The sequence below is a fragment of the Coregonus clupeaformis genome, chromosome 12 (assembly GCF_020615455.1).
Source record: "Coregonus clupeaformis isolate EN_2021a chromosome 12, ASM2061545v1, whole genome shotgun sequence".
In the NCBI taxonomy this organism is placed as follows: Eukaryota; Metazoa; Chordata; class Actinopteri; order Salmoniformes; family Salmonidae; genus Coregonus; species Coregonus clupeaformis.
The window spans coordinates 43041582-43062721 of NC_059203.1; the positions used below are offsets into that span (position 1 = coordinate 43041582).

General features: G+C 43.1%; 1 protein-coding gene across 1 annotated transcript; it reads left to right on the forward strand.

Moving 5' to 3' along the window:
* Positions 1 to 1347: 1347 nt before the first annotated feature.
* LOC121578257 (CXXC-type zinc finger protein 1-like) lies at positions 1348 to 21125 on the forward strand. The gene is made up of 14 exons (XM_041892480.2): positions 1348 to 1436; positions 14734 to 14846; positions 14940 to 15040; positions 15137 to 15279; positions 16731 to 16886; positions 17010 to 17156; positions 17334 to 17441; positions 17655 to 17833; positions 17920 to 18127; positions 18268 to 18378; positions 19881 to 19930; positions 20041 to 20137; positions 20266 to 20418; positions 20727 to 21125. The coding sequence occupies exons 1-14, from the start codon at positions 1416 to 1418 to the stop codon at positions 20871 to 20873; spliced, it is 1734 nt and encodes a 577-aa protein (XP_041748414.2). The 5' UTR covers positions 1348 to 1415; the 3' UTR covers positions 20874 to 21125.
* The last annotated feature ends 15 nt before the right edge of the window (positions 21126 to 21140 follow it).

Below are 21140 nucleotides of genomic sequence, written 5' to 3' on the forward strand. Positions count from 1 at the left end.
GGGGGGGGGGTAGAAGTTAGTAGGGATTTATCTGGTTTTAAAATTTTCTTTTCTTAGTAGTACAGAATTAGGCAGACCTGAGAGGAGTGGTGTGAGAAGTAGATATGTACCAGTACATAGGGATAAACCAACAAGTGATATAAGTTTCAGTAAGATTGGATTTTTGGCATTTATAGCAATGGCTATCAACTGTACTGCAGGGATGGAACGTAAGTCGCAGAAAATAGGTATTTGGTTTGGGTGTGCGAGACTTGACATCAGAAGAGTTACAGGGTGTGTTATGTGGTGGTGTCCCATCCTTTCAGGCTGTTGACCTGAAGTAGGACTAAATAGATTTAAATAGTGGAGTATGGTATTTTTTGTTTTTTACATTACATTTTTTTGTGAGTGTAGTGTTAGATGTTAGGGTATTTTTTGTAAAGTTTTTATTTTTTTATTTTTTCAAGCAAAGTATAAGGGAGTTATACTCCAGACTAGTAGGTGGCGGTAATGCAACATTTAATGGATGCCAACCGCCATTAAACCTCATCGAAGAAGGTTTGCCAGCTGTATACCGAATCCATACAAAGTTTCAATGAGCAAGGCAGAGGCAAAAAGACTGATATATATATATATATACACACACACACACATACATACATACATACATACATGCATACATACAGTGACGGTGCAGAGATGGCAGGAGCAGTGGAATAGAGATAATAAGGGAAGGCATTTATTTCAAGTACAGAGGAAAGTCGGGAAGGGGAGGACGGCAGGAAGGGACAGAAGACAGGAGGCTATTTTTACAAGATTAAGGGTGGGACACAGCCAGTTGAATAAGACAATAAATGTGATAGGAAAGCATCCAACAGGAAAGTGTGATTATTGTCAGGAAACAGACCGTGGAGCATGTATTGCTTCAGTGTGGGCAGTATCAGAGGGAAAGAGAGAGGATGAGATCTGGTATGAGGGAGAAGGGGATATTGAGTAGAACGTCATTAGATATAGTCTCAAATATTTTATATTTTTTAAGAGCAACGGGGCTGGTAGGTAGGATGTAGCTCAGTTGGTAGAGCATGGCGTTTGCAACGCCAGGGTTGTGGGTTTGATTCCCACGGGGGGCCAGTATGAAAAAGAAATACAAATAATAATGTATGCACTCACTAACTGTAAGTTGCTCTGGGTAAGAGCGTCTGCTAAATGACTGAAATGTAAATGTAAAATGTAGGATTTAGATTCTCCCTGTCTCTGGCCCACACTCCAGTACTGTAGGTGGAGGTAATGCACCATAACGTTGGATGCCAACCGCCGATAAACCTCATGAAGAAGATGATACCGAATCAATCCGAGTTCCGCCGATGATTTCCGGCGTCGTCAAACCAGATTGTGACCCTGAGCAGTTGTTTACTATCGTTGAAGTTTGATCGAGGATGGCAAAGACATCGCAAATGGTAATGTTGGTTGGCTAAATTAGTAAAGAGAAAGGCGTTTTGGTTTATGTGAATTTCACGGTTAGTTGCCTAGCATTGAGATAGATTTGTGCTTTTGCCTTGCTAAGGTAGCTAGCCAGCACCCTGGCTGTTTACCATTGAAAAAAAGGTACGTTCTGGTCTACTTAACTGGGTGTGTCGTCCATAGGCACAAATGCAATGAACCAGAAAAAAACAGCGAGTGGGGTGTCTCGCTTCCTTTTCTGTCTCTGGTATTATCAAGTGCCATGTATTGGTATGAACTAACTAGCTAGTTAGCCAGTACCGACTCCCCCAAGTCGCAATGGATGGAAACGCAAACAGCTTGCTTATTTCTTTAAGACTTTTGGCTTGTTAGCTTTTATTGTTAGTTCGGCGTTAGTAATCTGTTATGTCTCAAGTTAAAAACTACCCAGCTAGATATAGCCAGAGCCATGTATATATCCAAATATATGGCTCTGGATATTAGCTAACTTGCCTTCTTGAACGCGGAAGAATTTGTTTATAAACAAATGTCTCTTTGTGCAGACTAGTCCGACTCGATGTAGAGTAGACAGTAAGTAAAATAGTAGATATTACACAATTTAGCATGTTTATGTTGTGTTTGCCATCAGGGTAGTTAAAAAACAACATGATTAGCCGATCAGATCGAAACTCCAGCGGTATAGCTAGCTAGCTTTGCTCAACCCAACGATAGTATCTTCTGACCCGGGGTGTTTTGTTAAGAGCCCAGAGGCTTAGTCTAAACCAGGGATGGGCAACTGGCCCACGGACCAATTAAAACCCCCCCACAAATAACACGTTAATTGTAGTGCATGGGGCGAATGTAATGGCTGAAAAACCTACATGTGCCCCAGTATCTGTGGAAAAAAAAAAACTAAGGCGAGAGCACCATCCTAGTTATGGACACACTGTGATCCATTGGCGGCTATAATAAATGAGAAGAAGGAACTCCGAGATAGCCAATGCAGCAAGCCGACAAATAAAAACAGCAGAAAATATCCTGGTGAAAATGCCGCTTCTTTCAATCACATTAATCTCTCTACTACGCCTGTTTTACTCCCTTTCTATCTGTATTGTGTTGATAAAACAAGTTTACTGGAGAACTGAGACCAAGTAGAGACTTTGGACAGGGTGGATATGGTGTAATAAAGGCAGTTTATTCAGAGGTAAAGATATCTGGAATCGCGTGCACGGACCCGTTCGTCAATCTCGTAGGGAGATATCTGAGAGAGCCCCGAAACATTGTGTGCTGACATTTTATACAATAAAATGAAGTAGGTTGAATCTAGTAGTTCTGATCTTCTGATTGGTCCTGATGAGTTGGGCGAGGTCCCCTCCAGGTTAGTATCACTGTTGCATTGGCTCTGAGTCGGGTTCTCTGTCTTCAGATGTTCAGCCTAAGAGAAGGGGATTTTTGTGTGTGTGTGTGTGTGTGTGTGTTTAACAGTGATGATGTGTGTGTGTGTGTGTGTTATCAGTGATGATGTGTGTGTGTGTGTGTGTGTGTTTATCAGTGATGATGTGTGTGTGTGTGTGTGTGTGTGTGTGTGTGTGTGTGTGTCCTCAGAGCAAGAACTCGTGAGTTGGAAGAACTGAGAGACCTATGGCGTGGGTGTTGTCCTTAGCCACCTGCTGACAAGGCTGACAAGATAGGACTCTTTTGTCCATTGTATTGAATACAAAGGCCCAACACAAAATGGGTCATGCACAATATTTTAGTCAGACCAAGCTATAACATTATATATTTACTACGACAATTGACTTGAGCTATTGCTAGTGAAGTACAACATTGTATCAAATTATCACTGGGTCCGGTCCGGCCCGTCGCTAACTAGCGAACTTGCAACATTGTATCAACTAGCCTATTCCGCGCCCTCAGAGTTTCCTGTGCCAGTGAGCTCGAGACAGCCAGCAGTTGTTTTTATAACGTTGCCACTGGATATGTGGGATCATGATATTTTGGTCTTTCACACCGAGGCTTGTTGATTTATCATCAAGGCCTGCAGTGTTGGAAATATTTTTCAAATACTGAGGAACTATCATTTTAAATGGATGTTAAAAAAACAGACTTCATTTACTTGTGACTGAGAAGCTCAAATTATTAGTGGTGTATGTGGGGAGTTAAGACATTTTACATTTACATTTTCGTCATTTAGCAGACGCTCTTATCCAGAGCGACTTACAAATTGGTGCATTCACCTTATGATAGCCAGTGGGACAACGACTTTACAATATATATATATATATATATAATTATTATTTTTGGGGGAGGGTAGAAGGATTACTTTTATCCTATCCCAGGTATTCCTTGTCTCTTTAAGACAATCAGACATTGACAATGTCACTTTCCAACATATGCATACATTCTGGAGAGAGACACATCATATCGTAGACACACACCCCTCTTCATCTCCTTGATGCAACATTTTAAATGACACTCAAGACACATCTTCACACACATACTGAAAAAAAATATAAACGCAACATGTAAGGTGTTGGTCCCATTTTTCATGAGCTGAAATAAAATATCCCTGACATTTTCCATACGCACAAAAAGCTTACTTCTCTCAAATGTTGTGCACAAATTTGTTTACATCCCTCTTAGTGAGCATTTCTCATTTGCCAAGATAATCCATCCGCCTGACCGGTGAGGCATATCAAGAAGCTGCAAATGGCATGATCATTACACTGGTGCACCTTGTGCTGGGGACAATAAAAGGCCACTCTAAAATGTTCAGTTTTGTCACACAACACAATGCCACAGATGTCTCAAGTTTTGAGGGAGTGTGCAATTGGCATGCTCACTGCAGGAATGTCCACCAGAGCTGTTGCCAGGGAATTGAATGTTAATTTCTCTACCATAAGCCGCCGCCGATGTTGTTTTAGAGAATTTGGCAGTACGTCCAACCTGCCTTATAACCACAGACCATGTGTATGGTGTCGTGTGGGCGAGCGGTTTACTGAGGTCAACGTTGTGAACAGAGTGCCCCATGGTGGCGGTGGGGTTATTGTATGGGCAGGCATAAGCTACAGACAATGAACACACTTGTATTTTATCGATGGCATTTTGAATGCACAGAGATACCGTGATGAGACCCTGAGGCCCATTGTTGTACCATTCATCCGCTGCCATCACTTCCTGTTTCAGCATAATGCATGGCCCCATGTCGCAAAGATCTGTACACAATTCCTGGAAGCTGAAAATGTCCCAGTTCTTCCATGGCCTGCATAGTCACCAGACATGTCACCCATTGAGCATGTTTGGGATGCTCTGGATCGACATGTATGACAGTGTATTCCAGTTCCCGCCAATATCCAGCAACTTCGCACAGCCATTGAAGAGGCGTGGGACAACATTCCACAGGCCACAATCAACAGCCTGATCAACTCTAGGTGAAGGAGATGTGTTGCGCTGCATGAGGCAAATGGTCACACCAAATGCTGACTGGTTTTCTGATCCAAGCCCTTACTTAAAAAAAAAAAAAGCTATCTGTGACCAACAGATGCATATCTGTATTCCCAGTCATGTGTAATCCATAGATTAGGGCCTAATGCATTTATTTCAATTGACTGATTTCAATATGTGAACTAACTCAGTAAAATCTTTGAAATTGTTGTATGTTGAGTTTATATTTTTGTTCAATTTATATCACCCTCTATATGTAGCCCATGTCTCTGATGCTGTCTGGCCAGAAATATTATGACATATCATACTCTTTTTGTCCGGCAGCATCAGATACATGGTGTACAGTCGTGGTCAAAGGTTTTGAGAATGAAACAAATATAAATACAGTGGGGAAAAAAAGTATTTAGTCAGCCAGCAATTGTGCAAGTTCTCCCACTTAAAAAGATGAGAGAGGCCTGTAATTTATCATAGGTGCACGTCAACTATGACAGACAAAATGAGATTTTTTTTCTCCAGAAAATCACATTGTAGGATTTTTAATGAATTTATTTGCAAATTATGGTGGAAAATAAGTATTTGGTCAATAACAAAAGTTTCTCAATACTTTGTTATATACCCTTTGTTGGCAATGACACAGGTCAAACGTTTTCTGTAAGTCTTCACAAGGTTTTCACACTCTGTTGCTGGTATTTTGGCCCATTCCTCCATGCAGATCTCCTCTAGATCAGTGATGTTTTGGGGCTGTCGCTGGACAACACGGACTTTCAACTCCCTCCAAATATTTTCTATGGGGTTGAGATCTGGAGACTGGCTAGGCCACTCCAGGACCTTGAAATGCTTCTTACGAAGCCACTCCTTCGTTGCCCGGGCGGTGTGTTTGGGATCATTGTCATGCTGAAAGACCCAGCCACGTTTCATCTTCAATGCCCTTGCTGATGGAAGGAGGTTTTCACTCAAAATCTCACGATACATGGCCCCATTCATTCTTTCCTTTACACGGATCAGTCATCCTGGTCCCTTTGCAGAAAAACAGCCCCAAAGCATGATGTTTCCACCCCCATGCTTCACAGTAGGTATGGTGTTCTTTGGATGCAACTCAGCATTCTTTGTCCTCCGAACACGACGAGTTGAGTTTTTACCAAAAAGTACTATTTTGGTTTCATCTGACCATATGACATTCTCCCAATCCTCTTCTGGATCATCCAAATGCACTCTAGCAAACTTCAGACGGGCCTGGACATGTACTGGCTTAAGCAGGGGGACACGTCTGGCACTGCAGGATTTGAGTCCCTGGCGGCGTAGTGTGTTACTGATGGTAGGCATTGTTACTTTGGTCCCAGCTCTCTGCAGGTCATTCACTAGGTCCCCCCGTGTGGTTCTGGGATTTTTGCTCACCGTTCTTGTGATCATTTTGACCCCCACGGGGTGAGATCTTGCGTGGAGCCCCAGATTGAGGGAGATTATCAGTGGTCTTGTATGTCTTCCATTTCCTAATAATTGCTCCCACAGTTGATTTCTTCAAACCAAGCTGCTTACCTATTGCAGATTCAGTCTTCCCAGCCTGGTGCAGGTCTACAATTTTGTTTCTGGTGTCCTTTGACAGCTCTTTGGTCTTGGCCATAGTGGAGTTTGGAGTGTGACTGTTTGAGGTTGTGGACAGGTGTCTTTTATACTGATAACAAGTTCAAACAGGTGCCATTAATACAGGTAACGAGTGGAGGACAGAGGAGCCTCATAAAGAAGAAGTTACAGGTCTGTGAGAGCCAGAAATCTTGCTTGTTTGTAGGTGACCAAATACTTATTTTCCACCATAATTTGCAAATAAATTCATAAAAAATCCTACAATGTGATTTTCTGGAAAAAATATTCTCAATTTGTCTGTCATAGTTGACGTGTAACTATGATGAAAATTACAGGCCTCTCTCATCTTTTTAAGTGGGAGAACTTGCACAATTGGTGGCTGACTAAATACTTTTTTTCCCCACTGTAAGTCTGCTGCCTCAATTTTTATGATGGCAATTTGCATATACTCCAGAATGTTATGAAGAGTGATCAGATGAATTGCAATTAATTGCAAAGTCCCTCTTTGCAATGAAAATGAACTTAATCCCAAAAAAACATTTCTACTGCATTTCTACGAGGACAAGGCTGGAGATCACTCTGTCATGCTGATTGAGTTAGAATAACAGACTGGAAGCTTTAAAAGGAGGGTGGTGCTTGAAATCATTGTTCTTCCTCTGTTAACCATGTTTACCTGCAAGGAAACACGTGCCGTCATCATTGCTTTGCACAAAAAGGGCTTCACAGGCAAGGATTTTGCTGCTAGTAAGATTGCACCTAAATCAACCATTTATCGGATCATCAAGAACTTCAAGGAGAGAGGTTCAATTGTTGTGAAGAAGGCTTCAGGGCGCCCAAGAAAGTCCAGCAAGCGCCAGGACCGTCTCCTAAAGTTGATTCAGCTGCGGGATTGGGGAACGACCAGTGCAGAGCTTGCTCAGGAATGGCAGCAGGCAGGTGTGAGTGCATCTGCACACACAGTGAGGCGAATACTTTTGGAGGATGGCCTGGTGTCAAGAAGGGCAGCGAGGAAGCCACTTCACTCCAGGAAAAGCATCAGGGACAGACTGATATTCTGCAAAAGGTACAGGGATTGGACTGCTGAGGACTGGAGTAAAGTAATTTTCTCTGAATCCCCTTCACGATTATTTGGGGCATCCGGAAAAAAGCTTGTCCGGAGAAGACAAGGTGAGCGCTACCATCAGTCCTGTGTCATGCCAACAGTAAAGCATCCTGAGACCATTCATGTGTGGGGTTGCTTCTCATCCAAGGGAGTGGGCTCACTCACAATTTTGCCTAAGAACACAGCCATGAATAAAGAATGGTACCAACACATCCTCTGAGAGCAACTTCTCCCAACCATCCAAGAACAGTTTGGTGACGAACAATGCCTTTTCCAGCATGATGGAGCACCTTGCCATAAGGCAAAAGTGATAACTAAGTTGCTCGGGGAACAAAACATTGACATTTTGGGTCCATGGCCAGGAAACTCCCCAGACCTTAATGCCATTGAGAACTTGTGGTCAATCCTCAAGAGGCGGGTGGACAAACAAAAACCCACAAATTCTGACCAACTCCAAGCATTGATTATGCAAGAATGGGCTGCCAACAGTCAGGATTTGGCCCAGAAGTTAATTGACAGTATACCAGGGCAGATTGCAGAGGTCTTGAAAAAGAAGGGTCAACACTGCAAATATTGACTCTTTGCATAAACTTAATGTAATTGTCAATAAAAGCATTTGACACTTATGGAATGCTTGTAATTATACTTCAGTATACCATAGTAACATCTGACAAAAATATCTCATAAATAATAATAATAATATGCCATTTAGCAGACGCTTTTATCCAAAGCGACTTAGTCATGCGTGCATACATTTTTGTGTATGGGTGGTCCCGGGGATCGAACCCACTACCTTGGCGTTACAAGCGCCGTGCTCTACCAGTTGAGCTACAGAGGACCACATACACTGAAGCAGCGAACTTTGTGAAGACCAATACTTACATTTTAGTCATTTAGCAGATGCTCTTATCCAGAGCGACTTACAGTTAGTGAGTGCATACATTATGAACCCACATCCCTGCAGGCCAAACCCTCCCCTACCTTGGACGACGCTGGACCAATTGTGCGCCGCCCATGGGTCTCCCGGTTGCGGCCGGCTGCGACAGAGCCTGGACTCGAACCAGGATCTCTAGTGGCACAGCTAGCACTGCCATGCAGTGCCTTAGACCACTGCGCCACTTTGTGTCATTCTCAAATCTTTTGACCACGACTGTACACATACAGAGACAGAGGGGCGCTGTTTCACTCTCTCGAATGCTTTAACTCAGGGTTCTTCAATCCTGGTCCTGGAGGGCCGAAACACTTCTGTTTTTTATTTCTACCTGGTAGTTAATTGCACTCACCTGGTTTTCCCAGGTCTGAATTAGCCCCTGATTAGAAGGAGAGGATGAAAAACAGAGGTGTTTCGGCCCTCCAGGACCAGGATTGAAGAACCCTGCTTTAACTGATATTAATGTGTCTTTCTGTTGGCGTTTGTCTCGGTCAAATAAATTATCAATATTTCAATATTTTATTTCTATGGGCAAGGAGATATGATAGGGCGGGCCAGGCCCCTAAAGCCCGCCCATAATGTCGACACTGGGCATTCATAAAAGGGAAAGGGAGTGCATAATGGCGCCAGAGGGGATGGCTGCCATTTTACGGACTCCTAACCAATTGTGCTATTCTTTATTTTAATTTTTTTGTACATAATGTTTCTGCCACCATCTCTTATGACGAAAGAGCTTTTGGACATTACTCACCTCGGGCTGGATGAAGATTTTTCTTTAACGAATCGGAGGTGAAAGATTTACAGCTCCTCCCGGACCAGGCCCAAATCCCTGTCTTTCGCATGAAGAGAAGATGCCGATAAAGGGGGCGCAGATCTGGGTGCTTGGTGAGAATTCGGCGGCGAGTGGATAGTCCGCCTTTACCATCCGTCCTACTGGCGAATGTGCAATCACTGGAGAATATACTGGATGAGCTCTGTTCGAGACTATCCTACCATTAGGACAATAAAAACGGTAATATCTTCTGTTTCACCGAGTCGTGGCTGAACGAGGACATGGATAATATACAGTTGTCTGGGTTTTCCGTGCATTGGCAAGACAGAACAGCAACCTCCGGTAAGACGAGGGGTGGTGGTCTGTGTATTTGTCAACAACAGCTGGTGCGCGATCTCTAATATTAAGGAAGTCTCAAGGTTTTGCTCGCCTGAGGTAGAGTACCTCATGATAAGCTGTAGACCACACTACTTACCAAGAGTTTTCATCTATATTTTTCATGGCTGTCTATTTACCACCACAAACCGAAGCAGGCACTAAGATCGCACTCAACTAGCTGTATAAGGCCATAAGCAAACAAGAGAATGCTCACCCAGAAGCGGCGCTCCTAGTGGCCGGGGACTTTAATGCAGGAAAACTTAAATCTGTCACATGTGCAACCCAGAGGGAAAAAAACTCTAGACCACCTTTACTCCACAAACAGAGACGCGTAGAAAGCTCTCCCTCGCCCTCCATTTAGCAAATCTTACCATAATTCTATCCTCCTGCTTACAAACCAAAACTCAAGCAGGAAGTACCAGTGACTCGCTCAATACGGAAGTGGTCTAATGACGTGGATACTAAGCTACAGGACTGTTTTTCTAGCACAGACTGGAATATGTTCCGGGATTCATCTATGGCATTGAGGAGTACACCACATCAGTGAACGGCTTTATCAAACAGTACATTGACAACGTCGTCCCCACAGTGACCGTACGTACATATCCCAACCAGGAGCCATGGATTACAGGCAACATCCGCACTGAGCTAAAGGCTAAAGCTGCCGCGTTCAAGGGTGGGACACTAATCCGGATTCTTATATGAAATCCCGCTATTCTCTGACTATTCATCAAACAGGAAAAGTGTCAATACAGGACTAAGATTGAATCTTACTACACAGTCTCGGACGCTCGTCGAATGTGGCAGGGCTTGCAAACTATTACGGATTACAAAGGGAAACCCAGCCGCGAGTTGCCCAGTGACGGCAGCCTACAAGACGAGCTAAATGCCTTCTATGCTCTCTTCGAGGCAAGCAACCTGAACCATGCATGAGAGCACCAGCTGTTCCAACATTCACAAGGCCACAGAGCCAGACAGATTACCAGGATGCGTACTGAGAGCATGCGCTGACTAACTGGCAAGTGTCTTCACTGACATTTTCAACCTCTTCCTGACCGAGTCTGTAATACCTACATGTTTCAAGCAGACCACCAAAGTCCTGTGCCCAATAATAAAAAGGTAACCGGCCTAATTGACTACCGCCCCATGCACTCACATCTGTAGCCATGAAGTGCTTTGAAAGGCTGGTCATGGCTCACATCAACACCATCATCCCAGAAACCTTAGACCCACTACGAATCGCACACCGTCCCAACAGATCCACAGATGACGCAATCTCTATTGTACTCCACACTGCCCCTTCACACCTGGACAAAAGGAACATCGACGAGAGAATGCTGGTTATTGACTACAGCTCAGAGTTCAACACCATAGTGCCCTCAAATCTCATCACTAAGCTAAGGACCCTGGGACTAAACGCCTCCCTCTGCAACTGGATCCTGGACTTTCTGACGGGCCACCCCCAGATGAGACAGGCTACAGGGATGAGGTAAGAGACCTGGCAGTGTGGTGCCAGGACAACAACCTCTCCCTCAACGTAAGCAAGACAAAAGAGCTGATCGTGGACTACATGAAAGCACGCCCCTATTCACATCGATGGGGCTGTAGTGGAGCGGGTTGAGAGCTTCAAGTTCCTTGGCGTCCACATCACTAACAAACTATCATGGTCCAAACACACCAAGACAGTCATGAAGAAGGCACGACAATGCCTATTCCCCCTCAGGAGACTGAAAAGATTTGGCATGGGTCCTCAGCTCCTCAAAACATTCTACAGCTGCACCATCGAGAGCATCCTGACTGGTTGCATCACCGCCTGGTATGGCAACTGCTCGGCCTCCGACCACAGGGCACTACAGAGGGTAGTGTGTACGGCCCAGTACATCACTGGGGCCAAGCTTCCTGCCATCCAGGACCTCTATACCAGGCGGTGTCAGAGGAAGGAACTCAAAATTGTCAAAGACTCCATCCACCCTAGTCATAGACTGTTCTCTCTGCTACCACACGGCAAGTGATACCGGACCGCCAAGTCTAGGTCCAAAAGGCTCCTTAACAGCTTCTACCCCAAAGCCATAAGACTGCTAAACAGTTAATCAAATGGCTACCCAGACTATTTGCATTGACCCCCTTTTTTACGCTGCTGCTACTCACTGTTTAGCTATGCATAGTCACTTTACCCCTACCTACATGTACATATTACCTCAATTACCTTGTCTAACCTGTACCCCCGTACATTGACTCGGTACCGCTACCCCCTGTGTATGGCTTCGTTATTTTATAGCAACATTTTTTGTGCAAATATTTTCTTAGTGTAAAAGAAATTCTGCATTGTTGGTTAAGGACTTGTAAGTAAGCATTTCACGGTAAGGTCTACACCTTTTGTATTTGACGCATGTGACATACATTTTGATTCCACACTGAATAGCCTAGGCTACTATTCTACTTTGCAGGGATAGGAGGGTGGCAAAATATGTTTCTCATCTAGGGCAGCATATCGGCCAGGACCGGGCCTGATCAGCGTTGATTCGTCTAAATTAAGAAATTCCGTATCAAATTATACCGTGCCAGGTTGGAGAGGATTGGCGTATTGTCCATCCTCCCGAGTGGCGCAGTGGTCTAAGGCACTGCATCGCAGTGCTAGCTGTGCCACTAAAGATCCTGGTTCAAATCCAGGCTCTGTCGTAGCCTGCCGGGACCGGGAGACCCATGGGGCGGCGCACAATTGGCCCAGCGTCGTCCAGGGTAGGGGAGGGAATGGCCGGCAGGGATGTAGCTCAGTTGGTAGAGCATGGCATTTGCAACGCCAGGGTTGTGGGTTCGATTCCAGTATTAAAAAAATATAAAAAAAGTATGCACTCACTAACTGTAAGTCGCTCTGGATAAGAGCGTCTGCTAAATGACTAAAATGTAAATGTAAATGTCCATTTGACACAACATTAGCGCATTATAGGCCTCAGAGCCATAACAACTTTGTCGACTGCTGTTGAATCATTAATGAATAGTCAGACACATACTACCTTTTTTGAAACATTTTATTTTATTTACAATGAAAACGAGCATTGTATCAAAGAAAGTCCACACATCAAACAATGTATTTTACTGAAGCGCCTTTGCCTATAGCACTCTACATCCCTGCATCTACATCTAGTGATTAGCTGTTCTTGCATCAAAAGAAAGTTGGAAAGAGGAGGAGATGTAGAAAGTTTAATAGACAGACTAAGTTAGCTGTATTTTTTTGCTTATAATCATTAGTAAACACTCCCGCTATTAGGTTAAGTTTATCTACATTAAAATAAAGTTAATAAAAATACATCGTAAAATGAATGTAGGCCTACTTAAATGGTTTCATCCATAACCGTCAGTTACACGGTTATTAAATTACTGCCACAGCCCTATGTTCAAGCAACTGAACAAATGCCTATTCGGCACCTACAATGTAAATCACCAATTACTGCCACGCACAGATTCGGAAGTCTACAACAGCTCAGTACATTGGAGGTGCCGAAGAGGCATTTTTTTCGGTTGCTTGTAAACTATTATTTAGACCTTTTTTGGAAGTAAATACCGGCAGTAACGGGAGTAAATGAATATAGTTGCTCAGCGTCCTGGAGACACGTCATACTCATCGTCAACATCTCTAACACACAAACTGGGGCAGCTAGCTTGTACTCTGGAGGTCTATCCTATGGTCCATTGAAAGCATGGTACATGTATTTTCATCCAACCTTTAGTTGGCTATACTTTCTTGATTTGGACGGCACTGGTGTCTTATAAACTTCTGTTTCCAGTTTCAGGGGGAACCCCCAAAAATTGAAAATATTCAGAAAAAATGTTGATCCACTTTTTATATTGCGTGAGAAATGGCTTCTCGTATGTGTGTAAATCTTTGTTTGGGTTGTTTGCGAGATATCCGGCAGCTAAAATGATGAGGGAACTCCGTGCAAAAAGTGGATTTAATATTTTCCGGAATATTCTCTGGTTATTGGAGTTCCACCTGCAACTGGAAACAGACGTCTATAAGACACCCGTGCCTTCCAAATCAAGAATGAAGAAAGTATCGGCAACTAAAGGTTGGTTGAAAATAAATGTACAATGCTTTCAATAGCCCATCAAGTTGACCTCCAGTACTAGCTAGTTAAGCTATAGCTCTCGAACTCAAGGGGGGTATACCCAGCTGGGTTCTCAGCTGATGATACGGGCCACATCTGGCTCCATGTGAACTACAATTCTGCCGCTCTATTTAATCCCAACGCTCTGTCTAAACGCAAATACGCCTCACTTGCGATATGGTTTTGGACACCTTTGGAACTTTCATATAAACGAGAAATAATATTTAAAATACAAAATATACACTTACTGTGCACAGGTAACCAAAGTTGCACCCGGCTGTTTTCACACACCGCCTCGGCTACGACGCATCCTCTCACCTTGCGCTCGCGTTTCCATTGGACTATTCCATTTCACATTTACGGTGTTTCTCAAAATACAGCCGGGTGCAACTTTTCTAAACTGCTTACAGTAAGTGTATATTTTGCTGGTGGACCAAAACCGCTGTTTGAAGCTGGTGGTCCAAAACTGAAAGTTAACTTTAGTTTTGGTCCACCAGCTTCAAACAGCTGTAAAAAAAAATATTATTTGTTATTGAATATATTTCACAGCGATTTTAGATGGTACAATGATTCCCTACACCACGTGTCAAACTCATTCCACGGAGGGCCGAGTGTCTGTGTGTTTTCACTCCTCCCTTGTACTTGATTGGTAATTAAGGTCACTAATTAGTTAATAACTCCCCTCACCTGGTTGTCTAGGTCTTAATTGAAAGGGAAAAACCAAAGGCCTGCAGACATGAGGCCCTCCATGGAATGAGTTTGACACCCCTGCACTACACTATTCAGTGCTTGTTTTCTCACATAAATAGTGAACAGTGTAGAGGCAACCAGGAAATTAGATATTTACTAGAGACTAGATAACACAGCCACAAAGTCAGAACAGCTTTCTCAGTTTGACAACAGATGCCACACCGGCGGGAGAAATCAATAAGCAAATATCACAGGCAATCACAATCTGATTGGCAAATGATTATGATCTTCTGATGTTTATCTCTTCCAGGACAGTGAAGTGTCAGACTTCGAGCCTGTTCCGGGGCTTGAGAGCAGTATGGAGGGGGAGAATGCACCAGTGTACTGCATTTGTCGAAAACCTGACATCAATTGCTTCATGATGTGAGTTTAATCAGATGATCATAAAAGTAATCATAAAATGACTTTGAAACATTAACCTTGGTTTCATGGGGCTCACATCTGTTTTTCTTGTAGTGGTTGTGACAATTGCAATGAGTGGTTTCATGGTAACTGCATCAATCTCACAGAGAAGATGGCAAAAGCTATTAGGCAGTGGTACTGCCTGCAGTGCCAAGGTGAGGTTTTAATGGTTTACCATTCACTATCATTCACATTGGGTACTTGTCACATGCGCTTTCTAAACTTACACAATGTCTGTTGCTTTTGATCAGACAAAAACCCATCATTGGAGATAAAATACCGTCCAAAGAAGAGCCGTGAAAAGGAGGCAGAGAGCCAGAGAGAGCCAGAGATACATTTTGAAAGACAGAACAGCACTCCAGATTATAAATCTGAAAAGCGCCGTGGATCAAAGGTTAGTTATTTTACATCTAAATGTTATGTCCCCACTTTCTTTCAATGTATCTCTACAGTTGTGCGTCTTTGGAACTACTCTGTTGGCAAACATACAGTGCCTTCAGAAAGGATTCATACTCCTTGACTTATTCCACATTTTGTTGTGTTACAGCCTGAAAACAAAATGGATCAAATAAAATGTTTCTCTCACCCATCTACACACAATACCCCATAATGACAGTGAAAACATGTTTTTAGACATTTTCGCACATTTTATTGAAAATGAAATACAGATATCTAAGTATTAACACCCCTTTGGCAAGAATTACAGCTTTGAGTCTTCATGGGTATGTCTCTAATAGCTTTCCACACCTGGATTCTGCAACATTTGCCCATTTGTTCTTTTCAAAAAATGTTCAGGCTCTGTCAAGTTGGACGTTGATCATTGCTAGACAACCATTTTCAGGTCTTGCCATAGATTTAAGTCAATTTAAGTCTAACTGTAACTCAGCTACTCAAGAACATTCACTGTCTTCTTGGTAAGCAACTCCTGTGTAGATTTGGCCTTGTGTTTTAGGTTATTGTCCTGCTGAAAGGTGAATTCACCTCCCAGTGTCTGGTGGAAAGCAGATGGAACCATTCGTTTATTTTTTATCCTGAAAAACTCCCAGGCCTTAATGATTACAAGCATACCCATAACATGATGCAGCCACCACTATGCTTGAAAATATGGAGAGTGATACTCAGTAATGGATTGGATTTGCCCCAAACATAACACTTTGTATTCAGGACAAAACGCTTTGCCACATTTTTTGCAGTATTATTTTAGTGCCTTGTTGCGGAATATTTATTCTGTACAGGCTTCCGTCTTTTCACTCTGTCAATTAGGTCAGTATTGTGGAGTAACTACAATGTTGTTGATCCATCCTCAGTTTTCTCCTATCACAGCCATTAAACTCTAACAGTTTTAAAGTCACCATTGGTCTCATGGTGAAATCTCTGAGCTGTTTCCTTCCTCTCTGGCAATGGAGTTAGGAAGGAGGCCTGTATCTTTGTAGTAACTGGGTGTATTGATACACCATCCAAAGTTTAATTAATAACTTCATCATGCTCAAAGGGATAACACTATTATTGTTGAACACTATTATTGCACACAGAGTGAGTACTGGCAACTTATTATGTGACGTTTTAAGCAAATCTTTATTCCTGAACTTATTTAGGCTTGCCTAAACAAAGGGATTGAATACCTGTTGACTCAAGACATTTCAGCTTTTCATTTTTATTAATTTGTTAAAATTTAGAAAAACATATTTCCACTTTGACATTATGGGGTATTGTGTATAAGCCAGTGACAAATCTTAATTTAATCTATTTTAAATTCAGTCTGTTACACAACAAAATGTGGAAAAAGTCAAGGGGTGTGAATACTTTCTGAAGGCACTGTATCTTTGTCTCTTCTGTGTTTCTCAGGTTAAGCGCTCTGCTCGTATGTGTGGGGAGTGCGAACCCTGCTTGAGGACTGAGGACTGCGCCACATGCGACTTCTGCAAGGACATGAAGAAATTTGGGGGTCCCAACAAAATAAGACAGAAGTGTCGATTTAGGCAGTGTGATGTCCGAGCCAGGGTGAGTTTCCTAATGAGACTATGCCATCAATCTTATTTTTCCTCCTAACTTATTTTCAACTGGTCAAAAAACAGTTGTAGTCTTGCAAACTGTGTGACATAATGTCTCTTATTCTCCGTGCAGAAAATGTTGCGTGTGAAGGATGAAGAGTTTAATTTGCGTGAAAGGAGGGACAATTCCTACCACCGGCGAAGACGATATTCAGATGACTACGATAGTGAGGCAGAACTCTATGAAAAGTACAAGGCGGCAGGATACGACGAATACATGGTATTACAATAGAATGTTCAGCCTAGTTTCTCATTTATCTATCAACAACAAATTGAAATGCATTCAAAATACAAATAGATCCTTATTATTGTCCTTGTTGCTTTTGTTCTTTAGCTTGGATAGCACATTTTCAAGTCTTTTGAATGTGGGTTCATCTATTGTTTATGTTCAACCCAGCCATGGCTCAGTGATGAGGATGACGGGCCTCCCTTCAGCCCTGTCCTGCGAAAGAAAGCTGTTAAGGTCAAGCATGTGAAGAGACGGGAAAATAAATTTGACAAGAAAGTAAGCAAACTTTATTTTTAGATCTTGCAGACACACAACGATTATTGATACTTGTATCCATGCAGTCCACATCTACCAAATATTTGAATCTTTCAGCTTTTGTGTTTTATGGCATCATGGGAATATTACTGTTGTGACAAAATACATAAAAGTGAAATGATTTTACATGATAATATAATATGTGTGCAATGGGGTTTGTTTTTGTGACATCAGAAAGCATCACGGCGGCACAAACAGAAGCAGAAGCACAAGGACAAACTTAGGCACAGCGATAAGGGCGATGCCAGCGATGGAGGAGGGCAGCGGCAGTGCCTCGGGCCCAGCTGTGTGGAGGCAGCACGAGCCAACTCCAAATACTGCTCAGAGGAATGTGGCATAAAGCTGGCTGCCAAGTAAGGGCACGAACACCAAAACTACAACACTGACACATGCAACAGTAAGAAACCCTGTAAAACCCTTTGTATTTCTGTCTGTGCAGCCGGATCTTTGAGATTCTCCCTCAGCGTATCCAGCAGTGGCAGCAGAGCCCCTGCGTCGCTGAGGAGCAGGGCAAGAAGCAACTGGAGCGGATCCGGAAAGATCAGCAGAACGCCCGCATGCGCCTCACCGACATGGAGAAACGCTTCCACGAGCTGGAGGGCATCATTGCCAAGGCCAAGCAGCAGGTGGTCCAGCAGGATGAGGAGGTGAGCCACTGCAGTATTTATCCAGTGGGGTCGAAGCTCCTCAGCTAGAGATATGTTTTGCCTGTTTGGGTTCAAATGTTTCAGGGGCTTTCTGTTTATTTATAGTTATTCTATTGTTGTTTTTTTGGTTCCTGTTTCAGACGAATGAAGGGGATAATGAAGAAACAGATCTGCTGATTTTCTGTGTGTCCTGCAGTCACCCTATCAACCCAAAGGTGGCACTGCGACACATGGAGAGATGTTATGCTAAGGTGAGCCTGTAGATGTTGAGCCAACCCCAAAAATGCTTTAACGTATCCTTCCTTTCACACCTCCCCTCTAACTCAGTTAGCTTAGCGGGACAGGGTTTCAGACTGCAGCCATTTTCTTGTATGTAGACTTCCGCATACATAGTTTCGGTTTGCTCCTTGCAGAACTTGACTAGGCCATGCGAACGTCTGTGCTCACATACTCCCTAAAGACCTTCGGCAATATTACTGTTGTTTTTCCCTCTTGAGCCACCTTAGCAACAACATGGCCAGAAACAATCCTCAAAATAGTCTAAGAATTAATCTAAGATAAATCAAGAAATCTGTAAATCATTTTTAAGTGTTTTTTTTATTTTTATCTTTGTTTTTTTGTTGTTGTAGTTTTTACCCCTTTTTCTCCCCAATTTTCGTGATATCCAATTGGTAGTTAGTCTTGTCCCATCGCTGGAACTCCCGTACGGACTCGGGAGAGGCTAAGGTCGAGAGTCATGTGTCCTCCGAAACACGACCCTGCAAGCCGCACTGCTTCTTGACACACTGCTCGCTTAACCCACTGCTCGCTTAACCCGGAAGCCAGCCGCACCAATGTGTCGGAGGAAGCACCGTACAACTGCCGACCGTGTCAGCGTGCATGCACCCGGCCCACCACAGGAGTCGCTAGAGCGTGATGGGACAAGGACATCCCGGCCAGCCAAACCTAACCTGGACGACGCTGGGCCAATTGTGTGCCGCCTCATTGGTCTCCCGGTCGCAGCTGGCTGCGACACAGCCAGAGATTGAACCCGGATCTGTAGTGAAGCCTCAAACACTGCAATGCAGTGCCTTAGACCGCTGCGCCACTCGGTAGGCCCCATTTTAATTTTTTTTGCAGAGGAAGTCTTTTACATTTAGCTAAGATGTTTGGTGCAGTATTTCTCAAGTGGGAAAGTGTGCATGAAAACTAGTAGTGCACAGCAGACAGTAGGGCCTAGCTGCCCTCATCTCTAGTTGAATGACAGTAAACACTTAATTGAAGAATCCCGTCCATAGTTCCCACCCCTACTGTTTACCAATCACCGACGAAGGAGTGTAGACTTCGGCTACCGAACTTCGACTTGCCTTAAGAAACAGTTTTGTGTGCGCGAAAAAGACGAAGAAAACCCTGCTGAACACCAAAACAAACAAAAAGGTAACAATGTCATCATAATATGTGCGTTAAAGGTTTTGACTGGGAAGCATGCAACAGGCTTTAGACAGACTTCCTATTTAGCTTCTCTGATCTTGGTTCTGACAGTTTGTGGTATACATCCTGACTGCAGTGCACTTGCCTGATAAGTGTCTGCTTGCAGTTGCTGCAACATCCTATATGGGGAGAAGATGAAACGTACAGAATGAACACTTAATATAGAGTACTAGCAATAAGAATATATAAGTTGCAAATATGCACTCCTTCCAAAAGGACAAAGGAAAAGTGTACTCTTGTAAACTGATAACATTCTGTATTTCTCTCTATTTTGCATTGACAGTATGAGAGCCAGACTTCTTTTGGTTCCATGTACCCAACTAAGATCGAAGGGTAAGAGAGTCAAGCACTTTGAATGGGTTTGCTAGAAGTGGACTTTGTTGCTTTCTTTATGTTTCCATATTGTTTCACCAAGGTATTCTATGTACTTTTTGTTTTCTCAGAGCAACAAGACTCTTCTGCGACGTGTACAACCCCCAGAGCAAGACCTACTGCAAGAGGCTTCAGGTCTTGTGCCCAGAGCATTCCAGGGACCCAAAGGTCAGTGATGATTGGCAAGTCAAATCCAAATAACTTTGTCATAAAGCATAAAGCACACTAATTGTCCTGCTGTTTGACTTATGATTTGTATCTTGGCTTATCTTGCCCTTCTCTTGTTTTGTGGGTAGGTCCCAGGGGATGAGGTGTGCGGCTGTCCTCTGGTCCGTAATGTGTTTGAGGTGACGGGAGAATACTGCAGGGTTTCTAAGCGCAAATGTAATAAGCACTACAACTGGGAGAAGCTCAGAAGAGCTGAGGTGGACCTGGAGCGTGTCCGAGTGGTTAGTAGTGGAATGCACCACATCAATCTCTTATTTTAGGACACTTCACCAGGGTTGGGGTCAATTCCATTGGAATTCCTGGAGATTCTAATCAGATAGATCCCAGAATTCCAGTTCATCTCTTGATTTTAGCTAACTTGAAATGAAATTGACTAAGACCCTGGTTATAACAAACATATTATTGGCCTTCATAAATGGTAGTTGATATGATCATGAAAGTGAATTTTAAAGAACAGTTGATTTCAAAGATTGTTTTAGTATATTAATCATTACACCTTGCTTTTCTCCCAAAATGTATTTGTGAACAGTGGTACAAACTAGATGAGCTCTTTGAGCAGGAGCGCAACATGAGGACTGCTATGACCAACAGGGCAGGTCTACTTGCTCTCATGCTGCACCAAACCATTCAGCATGACCCCCTGACAACGGATCTCCGTTGCAACAAGGACAGATAGCCAGCCACATCTGCATCTTCATGTTATTTCTGAGTGGCATTTGTTAGATTTGTAGTATATCTTAGATTAGAATATAATCCTTTTTGTAGAGACTTTGGCTATTTTTATGAAGGATTTTAAAACCTTTGTTGATGAACTGAAATATTTGAATGGTAAATTAATATATTTTTCCTTGTGTCCGGTACTATTGCTGTCCTGTCACTGCTGGTATCTCTCTCATGATAGTCCAAAAAATAAAGGATATGTGTACAACAAGAAGTTGATAAT

Bases quoted from the DNA above. Each gene is read 5' to 3' on its own strand.
- LOC121578257 (XM_041892480.2), top strand. From the start codon at position 1,416: ATGGCAAAGACATCGCAAATG. The intron at 1,437-14,733 runs GTAATGTTGGTT...TATCTCTTCCAG, and splicing joins TGGCAAAGACATCGCAAATG to GACAGTGAAGTGTCAGACTT. The intron at 15,041-15,136 runs GTGAGGTTTTAA...GCTTTTGATCAG, and splicing joins GTACTGCCTGCAGTGCCAAG to ACAAAAACCCATCATTGGAG.